The sequence below is a fragment of the Dendronephthya gigantea genome, unplaced genomic scaffold (assembly GCF_004324835.1).
Source record: "Dendronephthya gigantea isolate DGI-Jeju-01 unplaced genomic scaffold, DenGig_1.0 000013F, whole genome shotgun sequence".
In the NCBI taxonomy this organism is placed as follows: Eukaryota; Metazoa; Cnidaria; class Anthozoa; order Malacalcyonacea; family Nephtheidae; genus Dendronephthya; species Dendronephthya gigantea.
The window spans coordinates 535,606-550,673 of record NW_021163023.1 but is presented as its reverse complement, the minus strand read 5'-3'; the positions used below and the strand labels follow the sequence as shown (position 1 = coordinate 550,673).

The window sequence follows — 15,068 nt, the reverse complement described above, 5'->3', positions numbered from 1 at the left end:
TCATTGAAACAAAGCTTTTTGAGTAACGCTCTGAAGCGACGTTGAAAGGATGCAAATCCTGCCTGTGGGTGACCGGAGCAGTCTGATGATGATTATACGATTGGAAGCTTCTGCGAGTGGATACAACTTTGGGAAATCGTTTTTCACAAACTCTTTTAGAACTCGTTTCAAGCATTCGTCGAATGCATCCTTTTGGCTCTGTTTGTTTTGCTGTGAATATCCTCGAGCCTTGTGCTCATGTTGGGCCGCGCGAAATTCTTCGATAATTGGATTTTTGTGTCCGAAGCCCTTCAAACATCTGCGTGCATATCGTCCTCGCTCTTTCGAACAAATACTGCAGTACAGTGGTAGCGCATTCTCATTCCTCACGCCACTGTCAATCAAATCTTCGTCATGCTTGCGCCGTTGTTCAGGATCCAGCAGGATAATTTTTGCATGCGTCAGCTTTTGGTAGTCACGTGTCGCTCTTTCACGGTCGTCCAGGTTCTTGTCCGGGTGTTTTTCTTTGGATAAACGACGAAAGGCTTGTATAATAGCCTCATTTGATGCATCTTGCTCTACGCCTAGAAGCTGTATTGTAAGTGAAGTTCATAAGGATTATTATAGATGAGGATGAATGATGGATAGGGATGAATGATGGATGAAAAGGGATCGGGAAAGGTGAGGATGGATAACATTGAATGATGTGTGGATGGTTAATTACAAGGTCGAATGATGGATGGGCTTGAATAATGATGAATGATAGATGATAATAAGTGACAATGGGTTTAGATGTCAATTGACAATGGTTATGATGTCAATTCGAACCAATTGTATTTATTAACGAAATCTTCCTGCGTAAATGAGCTGGGACTGTTAAATGTTTCTTTCTCCAAAAATGCAAGCGGATATGTCCCCCATTCTTTTTTAATATTCACTGACATACAGTAAGAAATAAAGGTACAATACCTGATAATAATTTAGGCCATCATCTGACTCTCCTACATTAGCAAAAGCCATTTTGTCCCAAATGAAATGTTCTGTTCACTATATAAAAACCATAATAATATGATATTTTAACAAATTCAATTGGGCACGGATGTCCCTAACTAGGGACTTTTTAATGTTTAATACGTTTATTAATCTTGCTGTTTATAAAGAAAAGAGTCTTTAAAGAATTAACAACCAGCAACACTTAGGTGAATCTTCAGTTTGCTAAATCATGCATAGTTTCCTAAATTTATGTGGAATGTCAATTTCGCGGGTGAAATCGGTTATTCAAGTATCGCATTTCGTTTTGTAAAATTGAATAAAATAAATACAGCTTAAATCTTTCAATGCAAAATTTGGACAATTTTGATGTATATTTATCTTAACCTCAGCCTGAGAACTCAGTAAATAAAATTGACCTCAATAGATACATTGTTTGGATCAATATCCTGCCAATTTGCCATGATATTCACCTCAAAATACATGCGATTTACTTATGATTCAATAGTGTATCTCAAGAAAGCCCATGCTTAGAATGCTTAAAATGTTGCTCAAAACGCGAACGGAAAGCAGTACAGTCATTTACTTTACATCTCTGGGGCCAGTGTTCGAAAGTCTTTTAGCTTAAACGGTGAATAAGTTAAAAATGGAAAACCAAATTATTTATTTATTGAACAACTGAGCTGAAATATTTCGATGTAAATAGTTTAATTGTCATTTTGGAAGTACATATTAAATGCATAAAATTTAGTTTCAGTCATTCACAAGATTTATGAGAGCATTTTCAAACTTTGGCTTATCCGCCGTTTAAGCTAAACAGCTTTCAAGCAGCCGGCCCCTGCAATTATTTTGATATATTTAGCTTCAAAGTCGAGCACTTAGAAGATTTTCCCTGATTTTTCACATAATCATTCGTAACATGTATAATGATATTTATCACTGCTGTGCTGCTGGCAAATGTTTCGCAATAATTAAAAAATGCGAACAAATTTCGGCTAAAAATACCGACAAGCCGACCCTAGTCCAATTTTACCTCAGGAATTGATCTCTGCAATCACATAATCCCTTGGGGGGGATGGTCATCGACGACTTTTTCGCATTTTTTTGTCAAATGTAAAATTCCGAAAACTGGATTGTGCTCATTATTTTTTTATTTCTAAAGCCACAAGGGTTGCTAAGGACGCGCTGAGCACCGCTTATTGCTTAGAAATGAGAATATAGCTGTTGGCATTGCGATGATTATTTTGCACATCCTGCTTTAAACATAACTGAGAATCATGACCGAAGGATAAAAACGAGGATAAAAATGTGAAATTCAGACAGTGTGAAAGCTAGCAGGGAACATAAAAATATCGTTGCTATGGTGATTAATTTAAAATAGCAAAACATCTCATCACTTTGTCTTTGATATATATTACAAGTACTGTTTATAAATGTCTGCTAACTTAGAATATACTACTTTTATGACATTTTCAAGCGCTATCATTTGGTGGTACGCAGGTGTCTTTGGCACAAATACTCGAAGAGAGTATCAATCTTGTTTCTTCGTGACGATATTGTTTCTTCCCGGCTTTATTACCCCATTAAACAGCCGAGGCCAAGTAGCTCACGGAACACATTGTAAAAAATTGCTAGCAATATACAAACCTACGTGGATGCATTCATTTTGTAAAAACATGAAGCATGCATTTCAGTCTCAGCAGTGGCACAGTGGTTAGGCTATTAACAAACTGTAAATAGCATTACCCTCGGCAGGTTTATTCTGAATCTTTTTCGAATTTGTACGAATTTGTCGCGAGAGGCGCTAGTTATATCGCACAGGCTACCGTACTATATCTAGCTTGAAATCTAGAAATGAAACAATAAAAGCAACATCTTACCCGCTGCCTGTTAATAAATGATATGTTGTTTTTCGTCTTTTAGTTTCAAATAATTTTGTATGTTGCTGAATCGCATTGCATGTTGAGCCAAGACACACTCTTATAGTAAGCGAATTCGTGCTTTGAAAGCCTTTGTTACATGTTCCAAAACATATTGAACAGAGTTTGTCAAACAATTTGGGAAACTCCTTGAAAAACTCCTTACTTCCTGTCTATTGACCAATAAGGATGGATTATTGTAATGAAACGACTCTGATTGGCCATGCAATTCTGTTAACTACAGTAAAACTTAACTAGCCTTTTATACAACTGGCCAATCAATCTTTTGGTCACTATAAAGAAGCGATCTGTTGAGATTACAGAATTTAAGCATTTCCTTGTGTTGGGTTTGAATGTCAACTGATATCTGCTTATTCGGTTTGCTCAATCAGGCATATATTTTCTTTGAAATCTCTGAATTTACTTGGAATGTCAAGTTTGGGAATTATCCTACGGTATATAATTTCATTTTGCAGAATTACGTGGAATAAATTCAGTTTAAATCTATATCTTCGTTTCACGACGAAATTTGGGCAATATGTATATGTATTTTTCCTTACTTCAACACATTGGTAAATGTTGTTTACAAATTCGAAACATTACATTAAAATGTCAAGTACTACATACAAAGTTACAATTTATTCATATTGTGAAATCTTCAAACATACAATTTATCATCAACTGTGGTTCATCTGATAGGATAAACCGTGAAGGCCTTCAACCTCGGCAGTCTGTCGAAAACAGACTTCTCGACGATGTTCTTTACCTTCAAATTCCTACGAATTAGGACGAATTATCTCTCACACGCTGGGGCGAAAATATCTAGCTATATCTAGACTCTATGAAATGATGAAATTTAAAAGCAATATCTTACTACTGCCTGTCAATAAATGATATATATGGTTTTTCGGCTTCTACAACAAAGCTTTCTAGTTGTTTCCGGGTTAGTTTAATCACAGACAACTTGGAATGTTGTTGAATGGAATGATGGAAGCCCAGACACACTCCTAGATGGCGAGGTTTGTTGCTTCGGAATACTTTGTTAATTCTTATTCGAATTGCTGGAACGATTAAACATTGTGAAACATTGTTAACTGTACTCTTTCTTCACCAATGGCTTATTAATCGAAAACAAGATTATTCATATTTTTGTTAAATAATGAATTGCAAGAAGCAGTTGCGTCGCATCGGGGGGCGGGCATTTTCATACATTCATATTCACTGACCGTAAAAACAATCAATTTGAAAAAAGACATGCAGGGTGTATAAAAAACACTAAATATTCGTGGAATAGAAAGAGAATATTCGTCCCTGGATTGGCTGGCTTTAGTCAATTCGCCAAGCCAGCCAATAGCATCAAAAATTTGTGGCGTAGTTGAGGACATGCACCCCCATGAATTTGACAAAATTTGCCTGAAATGTTAAAGCGTTTTCCAAATATTTCTTCATTTTAGTGTGATTTAAAACCCTCAAAATTCATTATATATATCTTGCTTGCATACATGAACGGGGGCGATATTCAAGGCGATCATGGTATTGACACACTAAGCTGTAATTTAAAGATCCATTTATCACTACATTTTAATGACATCTTATTTTGCCTGTAACTTAAAGATCTATTTATTAACTACATTTTAATGCTATCGTATAAAAGTTTTTTTTTCAGCGTGGTTTGTTTTAAAATAGTATAACTAGAAAACGTTTTTGTGTTCTGAGAATACATTTTATATTCTCTAAAATTACAAAACCGTTAAAACTTCTTTGACAGTTTTTCCGTAACTGTCTTAAACTATAACTGTAACTATTTACTATCGGGCTGTTTACATGATTATTTTGTCTTTAATACTTTTCCGATAAAATTCCATCTTGGTTGGTCTTTTATCTTCGCTGCTTCACTTTTTTTCTACTGTTTCCCCCACTGCCTGCACTACATCCACCTGGGTTAATACCTTCCCCACCGCCTCTCTCACCTCCACCTCCTCTGTTTCCATCTCCACTTCCCTCACTTTCATCCCTATTTTTTCCACTTTATCCACTTGCCCCATCTTCGTTCGCACTTTTCCCATCTCCTTCACTTTCCCCATCTCCGTCCCCACTTTTTCCACCTCCTCTGCTTTTCCTTCTTCCACTATTCCCACCTCCTCCACGTTTTCTATCTCTACCAATGTTATCCCACCTCCTATGCTTTTTTCACCTTCATCCCCACTATTCACACCTCCACCTCCCCCATCTCCATCCGCACTATTCCCACCTCCTCCGCTTCCACCTCCTCCGCTTCTCCCGCCTCTGCTTCTTCCACCTCCTCCGCTTTTTCCACCTCCTCCCCCACTATTCCCACCTCCTTCGCTTCTTCCGCCTTTTCCACTTCCGCCCACACTGTTCCCTTCTTCTCTATCTCTTGCACCTCCACTCCCACTATTCCCACATTTTCCCCGACCTTCACCCCAACTATTTCCACTTTTCCTACCACTACCCACACTATTTCCACTTCCCCCATGTCCATCCCCATAATTCCAAACTTCTCCACTTTTTTCACCTTCACCCCCACTATTCCAACCACCTTCACTTTTCCCACCTTCACCCCCATTATTCCCACCTCCGCTTTTCCGACTTCCACCCCCACTTTTTCCACCTCCACTCTGGTTATTTCCACCTCCTCCACTTTTTCTACCTTCATCCCTACTAGTCCAACCTCTTTTGCCTTTCCCACGTCCACCCCGACTATTTCCTCCCCTTCCTCTGCCCCTTCCCCTTCCCCTACTTCTACCCCCACTATTTCCACCGGCCCAGTTTCCCCCACTTCTATTCTCACTATTCTCACCTCCTTCACTTTCCCCACCTCCTTCACTTTCCCCACCTCCATCCTCGCTATTCCCACCTTCGCTTCCCTCGCTTTCTACCGATCCGTTTCTACCGTTTCCCCCACCGCCAGCACTACCTCCACCAGAGCTACCGCCTGTTCCACCTGGAATAAAAAACACACTATTTTAACATTGAAAGAAATTTAAAGGGTGGGTATAAACTCTAAGTTTAGGTCTAATTGGAACCTCCCTCCATAGGGAGAATCAATTCCGGAGATTGCTGAATTCGATCGGTTGTCATCCGATTTCTCAAGCAAATTGATTTTTACTGTTTCTCGCGATGTTTTTCCACCGTGATTAGGAAAAAAATTCTTGGAATCATTATTTGGCTGTTTCATGAATATGCATCTCGATAGTTTACTCTGTTTCTATGTGAATAAACGAAACTTCCTATCTCATTTCATCAGATAACAATTACCTTTTCCTGATGCTTGAGAATTTCGAGTGTTTGCAGTGGTGTGTTTCATTCCAGTAGCCGAGGACCGTTGTATTTTAGTCGACGGTTTTGTAGCATTGACTGTAGGAGGGTTGAATGCTTGCAGAGGTAGTTGCTTTTTCGTCACGTACTTTAACAACCTGCTGCCTTTCAGGGCTACCTTGCTGATTCCCGAGGAGAGTCTAGATATGGAAAGATTTGTCTTCACAGCTTTTGGTGTTAGAGACACGCCACCATAATGAAATCGAGTAAACGCGTCTTCATCTTGTCTGTGGTTGACTGCGGGTATCCACTTGCATTTGTTGCTGGGCGAGGGAAATTTCTCTGCGGTTCTTCTCAGATCCGCTATCGTGCTCGTGAATTTTCGCAGGTTTTTCTTCTGCTGCTGCACGATTTTTTCTCGGATCTCGTTTAGACTAGGAGCATTTTCTCGAGCAATTTTCCTCGCAATTTCACGCGAATCGCCAGTGTATAGCCAATTGGAAATTTGGCTATACGATGCTGTAATGCGACCTTGCCGATGAACTTGACTTACTACGTTGTCATTGATGTACGAAACCTGCCGTTTTATGTCATTTCTTGCTTTATCAAGATTACTCGCAATGCTAGTTTCTGCCTCCTGGACTGCCGACGCTTGGATGTGCCGAATCTCCGAATCCTGTTTTCCACTTTCAATTCGTTTCTTTTGTTCTTCCATGCCGTCTTTAAAGCGTTCGAGAAATGTCCCCAACCACTGAACTTTACAAAGTTCTTTTAGACGAAGAAATTCGGGAAAATACTTCCCGATTTTCTTGTAATTCTTCGTAAAATCCTCAACGAAACGACCTTCTGGGCTATCAGGATCAGGGCCATTGGTGTCGAGATCTTTCAGTTCTCCGTCTTCGCCATGAAACATGGGCATGCAGCGGACGGTAATCTTGACTTTTCCAAACAGCCAGCGTATTGTGTCGTCTGTCTCTTGAACGTCGTATTCCATTGTGTCAGCTTGTATCCACAATCGATGAACGCGATGGCGCGAGGCACCACGGCTAGGAATCGAGCGCAAGACTTCTTTTAAATCATTGGGAAGATCTTTGAGAAGACCCTCCGTGGCGGGTCGGAGTTGAAAGGGTGGGTAGGATTGAATTTCATGACCCATGCTGAACTGCTTCAGCAGATAATCTGTGTGTAACATCGTAAACAGCATTTCCGTTCCATCCAGCTGTTCTGGGTGATAGATCAACTTGTTAAAGGGGTGATACGGTGTTTCTTGTGGATCGATGGCTTCCAAACTGAAGAACGCCCCTGGCTGCCTAAAGGATAATCCACCTGCGATGTCTCCCCAGCTGAGAAGCGCCGGCATTCGACTCTTCCTTGGAGAAGATTGCTCAACGAGAACTTTGATGCCAAAATCTTTCTTATCGATTTCCAAACCAACAATCTGCTTGATGTTGCTTGTCGCGATAGAATCCATTAGCCTTCCGTTAACAATTTGACAGCCATTCCTGTCACGAGCAATCATATTTGATATGAGGCGATGTTGAACCTTATCCCATGACCATTTCTTCTCGGCAAGCAGTTCGGACATGCAAGTCAAACGCAATCCCCCGTTCGTTGGATCCACAATTTCACCTATAAAAATGGTAATTTTTGGATCTATAAATGCCACGGTAGACGCGAACTGTAGCGCTAGTCAGAAGTATAAAGTGAAGTGAAGTAAAATAATGTAAGAGGTAATGTGATGGGAAAGTGATGTAAAAATAATACAAAAATAAAATTAACTGAAAAGGGGTCTTAGTATAATATGATATAAAAAATTAATGTGGAAAGTAATATGAATTGCCTAAGAGTGATGTAAAAAGAACCGTGTAAACAGTGATGTGATCGTGTAATAGTATGGTTAAAATTCTCCAAAAAAACGTACAAATTCGTGGAAAAAGCCTCAAATTTGAGCAACGGGTCTGAACCTCTATTACCTCGTTTAAACCACCAGTTTTCGTAATTTTGATAGCGCAATATAGCTTCAGACATCGGACGGAACTTGGCAGGAATATCATCTTGAAGCTTGAGGAGATACTCGCAATGAAGTTTGGTGGAAATGATATTCATAAGCACGGCCTCTGTGGGTGTCACCATTGGCATTTTATGCAAAGGGCAATTGCGACCCGCAGCCACGAGCCACTTCATGTTCACCCCAATGAAATTTGCTGTCTCCTGGCCCTCGTGTCCAGTCTTCAAAGACGAGTAGAACTGCAACGCGACCACCATCTTTGCAACGTAATACCTCATGTATGGTTGCGTTGAGAATTCGAAGGCCAGCGCTGCTGCCAGATTTGTTAGTTTCGTGATCATCTTCTTGCAAGCGAACAGGCACGACTCGCTGGAATTCGAGCATGAGATTTGACGCGCAAACCACTGGGCAGACGTTATGATGGTTAACAACAGCTGAGCTGGGTGTTTGCAACTGGTTATCAAGTCGTAATAGGCAAAGGCAGCGTCTAGTGGCGTCCACTTCTTTTTCTCAACAAGTGTCTTCACCGCCTTTTCGTATTTCAGGAACATTTTCATATCACAACCCTCTACGGTGAGGTTTTTCCATTTGCGGTCATCTATGTCAGGTGGATTAATGAGGTCCTGTTCTGTTAATTGAAGGGTCGATAGAAAATTTGAAACTTTTATTCCGGCGACATCTCCGAGAGGCAAACTTGCTTGATCCATAATCAACTTTACAGTAAACTTCACGACGTAGTCGATGATAGGTATACTGCGGTAATTGGACTGGAAGAGTTCATAACCACTCCAAAACACATCAGCCACTTCATTGATGGCAGCCGTCGAATTACCTTGTTCGTGCAGGGCAGTAGCTTTTAAGAATCGCAAAATTAGTCGACTGTATTCGTTGTAGTTTTCATTCGATTCCTTCAACAACTGCTGCCAGCACAAATGCATAACTTCGTCGCTGTTTTCATCTTTTTCTTCTATCGCAAGAAGCGCCTTAAAAAACGAACCCTCTCTAATGGCTTGGATAAGCTGCGAAAATACCATGGCCACTTTTTTCTTAATGATTTCATCGCGTTTGCGAAGAAGAACCGACCTCATTTTGATTGCCCTAAGTTTTAAATTGTGAGTTTTTTCATCAACAAGACTATCGAAGCGTTCAATCCAGGCAATAGTGTCTTCATATAATTCGACTTTGTTCATCAAATCTGTGTCTGGCATTGCGCTGGCAACATGCAACTGACTGTCTGCGACGAAGAATAAAAGGACGGTGCAATTGTCTTTCGTAAACATACTTTCGCTAACCAGAATATCTTTTCCAAATTCAGCCAACCTGATGTATTGTTTCCGCTGATTTAGCAACTTGGCTTGTTGGATTATGGCAACGTCTGATGGTCGCACTGTGTCTGAAATCCTGTACATAGCAAGTACGGTTTCTGTCCTGTTCTGGTCAGATTCGAGTAAAGCAATTCCTCGTTCCAACCAACTCTGAGATTCGTTGATCTTTAATATTCTAAAGCATTCTGAACAAATTGTTCTCAAGTCGAACGAACCAGAAAACGGAATTTTCCAGTTGGTTTTCATCAGGCAATCACCGCAACAGATTTTATTGCAGGAGAAACAGACCGACGATGTTAGTCTCGGAAAGTAGAATTGTATATACCAAAGCTGACTCGAACACCGTCCGCATTCTCGACTTTGATTTATCGATTGATTGTCCGAATTTGGTAACAGAACCACCATGGGACAGTATTGGTTAGCCATGTTCTCTAAAACTTCACGATCAGCAGAGATCTCGTATGGCAATCTTAAGTAATCCAGAATTAGCCTCAATTCCTTGTCCGTTAAGGATGATAAGTCGTACAACGGAAATTTGTTTGTCGACGACAGGTTTGTTGAATGGCGACCTCGTGATGGTCTAGTTTTACTTGCCTCTAGAATATTTGCTATTTCTGAAGCCGTTGACAAGGAGGACGCTTCCGGTTTACCACTTGTCTCCTCTCTCATTGAAACATAGCTTTTTGAATGACGCTCTGAAGCGGTGTTGGGATGATTCGAAGCTTTTGCGAGTGGATACAACTTTGGGAAATCATTTTTCACAAACTCTTGTAGAACTCGTTCCAGGCATTTGATGAACTCAGCCTTTTCGCGGCGTTTGTTTTGCTGTGAATATCTTCGTTTGTGCTCATGTTGGGCCGCGTGAAATTCTTCGATAATTGGACTTTTGTGTCCGAAGCCCTTCAAACACCTGCGTGCATATCTTCCGCGCTCTTTCGAACAAATACTGCAGTACAGTGGTAGCGCTTTCTCATTCCTAACGCCACTGTCAATCAAATCTTCGTCATGCTTGCGCCGTTGTTCAGGATCCAGCAGGATAATTTTTGCATGCGTCAGCTTTTGGTAGTCACGTGTCGCTCTTTCACCGTCGTCCAGATTCTTGTCCGGATGTTTTTCTTTCGATAAACGACGGAAGGCTTGTATGATAGCCTCATTCGATGCATTTTGCTTTACGCCTAGAAGCTGTATTGTGAAAAAAAAAATGAAGGCCGTAAGGATTATGATAATGGATATAGATTAGGATGCATGATGGATGGATGAATGAAAATGAATAAAAATGAATGGAAAGATAAGGATGAATGGATAAGTGTGAATGATGGATGAAGATGGATGAGGATATAGATAAAGAATAAGGATAAGCATAGATGATAGCGAGGATGGAGATTAAGATGGATGATAGATTGATTGAATGATGGATGGAGTAAGTGATAGATGATAATCAATGATGATTATGAGTATGGATAATCATGGGTGGTTAGTTCGATTCAATAAAGGTCATTGAAATTTATTCAATGAAACCTTCCTACAAAAAAGCAGGGACAGTTAAAAGTTTCTTTTTTCAAAGACAAGCGGATAGTTCTCTTTCAATAACGGAGAGAATTTAAGGCACAATACCTGATAGTAGTTCAACATTTCTTCTGACTCCCCTGTATCAGCAGAGGCCATTTTGGTTTTGGTTAAACGCAGCCCAAAGGTTTTGTTCACTAAACACTGAACCAGGTCCTGGAAATGATAAAATAGACTTGCAAAATGACCCAGATATTTGAATCATCATGCCTGTAATACGATAGTTTTACATTTGTTTGCAATGCAAAAACCACATCAATTGTACTTTTTTAAATTTACCCGCCTCTTGTTGAAAAGTAATTAAAATCCAAAATTTCACAAAACAAGTTAAAAATTTGAACATAAAACACTAGAATGCAAAGTCTTGTTCTGAAAAGCAAAGCGTTAATGCCAACAAAGAAAGGTTTTGCAAAAATATTAGAAAGAGAGCTGAATTTCTTGCTGTAAAGTCGCTTGCTGAAAGCGAATCGAGCTGGTTTTTTGCTAAGCAACTTATTACGCAACAACATCATTGCTAAGCAACATTCCCTCATCGTGCATTATTACACCATAAAGGCAGTCGACTCGTTTTTTAATTCTTAATTTTAAAGATTGCTGTTAAAAATAAAAATAGTCGAAAAATAGGGTCAACAACCATCAACACTTAAGAGAAACTGCAAATCATGTGTGGTGTAAACGGAGCAGAATACACGGTACGGAGTTTCGCAATAAATGTTAATTGTCCTCTCTCGCAATTAGAGGGACAGGAAATATAAGTCTGGAATCATTTGTCCCTCCAAACAGTCCATGGATGCTTTGCGGTTCGGGACTAGGCCCAGTACCCTGCTCGATTGGGAAATGGCTAATGGCAAAAAATCATGATCATTTTGGATCGCTAAAGAGCTGATCTGTTGAGATTACAAAATGCAACCATATGTCGTTTATTATCAACTGATATCTAAAGCTTCGTTTACACTACACTCAATTTATTGACACGGCACGGCTAAAATGGGTTCCCATATGAATTTCATCTATGCTCAGCCTTTGTGTTGGTAACCTGAACACTAGTAAAATTATGTACGGTTACCGGTTTTAGCCGTACCGTGCCAAAGAAATTGAGTGTAGTGTAAACGGGGCTCAAATAATATAGAATGTCAATTCCGCGAACAATATCGGTGTTCAATTATCACATTCGTAATAAATTTGGACAATATTGATGTATTTATCTTAACTTGGAGCTCATTGCGGTCGGCTCATTGCGACGAGCTTTAAAATTGTTTGGCTTATTGTAACTTCCTATTCATGTACGTGACTGATTTTAATGAAAATTGTACCACTTTAAAGACAAAATCGACCTGATTACTAAGTAGCTATACATGGTTTGTTTGGTTTAACATAATAAATCAGCGATGATATTTACTTTAAAATGCATGCGACTTTTTTATCATTCAATATATTATCAGTCTCAAAGTAAAACAAACGGAAACCATGCAGCGCAGTAATTTAGTTAAGTTCTGATATATTTAGCCTAAAAGTCGAGCCTTTGGAGAATTATGCCGATTTTTTACATGAACATTCATAATATGGGCGTAATAATGATATGTACACATTGCATAACTGATGGAATTCGAATATTTCACAATAACAAAAAATCGAATAAATTTAAGCGAAAAAATTGCCGAAAAACCGTCCCTGGTCTAATTTTAGGTCAGGAATCGATTTCTGCGGTCAAATATTCCCTATAGACATAGGCATAAATTACTTTTGTCACATTTTTGAAACGCGTAACAACATTTCAAGCACGCTCTTAGCAACGCTTGACTCTCAAAGCTAAAAAATAAAAATTTCTTTAATTCTTTTGCACATCATGCTCTAAGCATTTCTTAGAATCATGACCCAAAAATAGAATGGAAAATTCAATCAGTTTGAAAGATAACAGGATACCAAATAAAACAGATTTTCCAGAAGTATATGGTTGCTATGGGTGGTTAATATGAAATATATAATAAATCATCTTAGGCTTAGGATCTCTGCACTTTAACATCTAAGCACTTCACTCGTATTAAAAGTACTGTTTATAACAGTCTGCTAACTTGTATATACTACTTTTAAGGCATTTTCAAGCGCTATCATTGAGTGGTAGGAACTTCGGTGTCTTTAGCGCACAAACGTTCTCGAAGTTTCCTGTTGAGCCCCTTGGAATTCCCACTAAATTGTTAACGAGGGGCCCTTGTTACCTCTTACAGGATACCGAACTATCTATAGCTTTCCTACAAATCATATGCCCTAGTTGGAATCTAAATAAATACGATAAAATTAAGAACATCTCACCGCTGCCTGTTTAATAGATGAACTTTTTCTGGTTTAGTTTGGGACAACTGGAAATGTTGAGTGTTATGGTTGAACCCTTACACTACACTCTTAGTTGCAAATATGTGCCTCCAAAGCGTCTTGCTGGAACAATAAAGCATAATCATACTTTTTCATCACTAATTGCTTATTTATCGTTGACAAGATTGTTTACATTTCGTGGAATATGAATTGCAAGAACTTGCCAGTGAGATCTATATATAAATATGGAGATTATGGAGTAGGAACTTGAAGTGAAGCAAAAGATGGAGGGAATTGAAGGAGCTATTGGAGGACACTCTAGTCCACCTATGTGCGCGGCCAAACTGAATTCATATTTTTTTCGTATTTCCCTGAATTTCTTAGTGGAAAATGAGAAAATATGCACTAAAATTAAATGCTGATTTTCTATATTAAGGTATTTAAATTTACTAAGAAAGGAGCGATATCTTTATAAGAGAAGTGAGTGCGGGTTGTCGCAAATTGCAAACTCACAAAACACAAAAAGTAAAAAGTAAAGAGTTTCAATGTAGAACCTATATGAGCTATCTCACAAAAACTGTCCCTACTTAACTTAGCTTCAGTTAGCTTTTGTAGATATCGTTCTCAGAAGTAAGAGGAATGAGTTTTTTCGTTCGTATTAAACAAAAAATTAGCTCCTGTCAGCCATTTTACATTATTTGAGATTACAGAGTTTAAGCATTTCCTTGTACTGGGTTTGAATGTTATGCAACTGATATCTACCATTTGGGATTGCTCAATCAAGCAAGCATATGTTCTGCAAAATCTCTAAATTAACTTGGAATGTCAAGTATGCGAATCATTCTACTGTATTTAATTTCATTTTGCAGAATTACGTGGCATAAATTCAGTTTAACACATTGCTAAAATAATGTTGTATACGAATTCGAAACACTATACTATTAAAATGCAAAGTTACCCAAGTACTACATAGATACATACAAACTTACAATTTATTCATATTGTAAAATCTTCAAACGTACAATTTATCATCAACTGTGGTTCACCTGATAGGATAAACCGTGGCGTAAAGGCCTTCAACCTCGGCAGTCTGTTCTGTTGACCTCTCGCCGTTTCTTGCGGAAGCCTCTTCAAATTCCTACGACTACGAATTAGGGTGAGGGCCTCTTGTTATCTCTCACACGCCGGCGAAAATATATATGAGGTTATCTCATTGAGATGTAATGTAACTATATACTGAGACATATATTTAGAGACTTTATCTAGTTTGCCTACAAACCATCCCTTGATCTTGTACTTAGAATCTAAATAAAAACGATGAAATTAAGCAACAACTTACCGCTGCCGGTTAATAGATGATATTTGGTTTTTGTTTTCTACTACAGACGTGTCTTGTTGTTTCCGGGTTCGTTTAGCCCCAGACAACTAGGAATTTTGTTGAATCGAACGATCGAAGCCCAGACACACTCTTAGTTAGCGAGGTTTGTTGCTTCGAAAGCCTTTGTTAATTCTTTTTCGGATTGCTGGAACGATTAAACATTGTCGTACTTTTTCGACACTATAGTGGCTGAATTGAATTGCAAGAACCAGTCGCGTTGCACGAGGGGGGACATATGCATACTGTCATGAAATTCAAGATATAACAGATGTGCAATTAGAGATATGCGACTGATTAATTAAGTCCAATCTGTG

At 39.0% G+C, this 15,068-nt stretch overlaps 2 protein-coding genes across 4 annotated transcripts in view; one reads left to right on the top strand and one right to left on the bottom strand.

Moving 5' to 3' along the window:
- Positions 1-15,068, top strand: part of LOC114519239 (ribosome biogenesis regulatory protein homolog) — a 53,414-nt gene that overhangs the window by 12,086 nt on the left and 26,260 nt on the right. The window lies entirely within an intron of this gene.
- On the bottom strand, positions 4,421-14,982 carry LOC114519232. 3 transcript variants are annotated; one of them, XM_028539326.1, is made up of 6 exons: positions 14,716-14,982; positions 11,115-11,222; positions 8,141-10,682; positions 6,168-7,796; positions 5,521-5,853; positions 4,421-5,424 (listed from the first exon to the last, which is right to left on the bottom strand). In XM_028539326.1, the coding sequence occupies exons 2-6, from the start codon at positions 11,163-11,165 to the stop codon at positions 4,781-4,783; spliced, it is 5,199 nt and encodes a 1,732-aa protein (XP_028395127.1). In that variant the 5' UTR covers positions 11,166-11,222; positions 14,716-14,982; the 3' UTR covers positions 4,421-4,780. The 3 variants fall into 3 exon arrangements, with proteins under 3 accessions (XP_028395127.1, XP_028395125.1, XP_028395126.1); XM_028539324.1 differs by having other exon boundaries at positions 4,421-5,853; XM_028539325.1 differs by lacking the exon at positions 14,716-14,982 and adding an exon at positions 13,377-13,492 and having other exon boundaries at positions 4,421-5,853.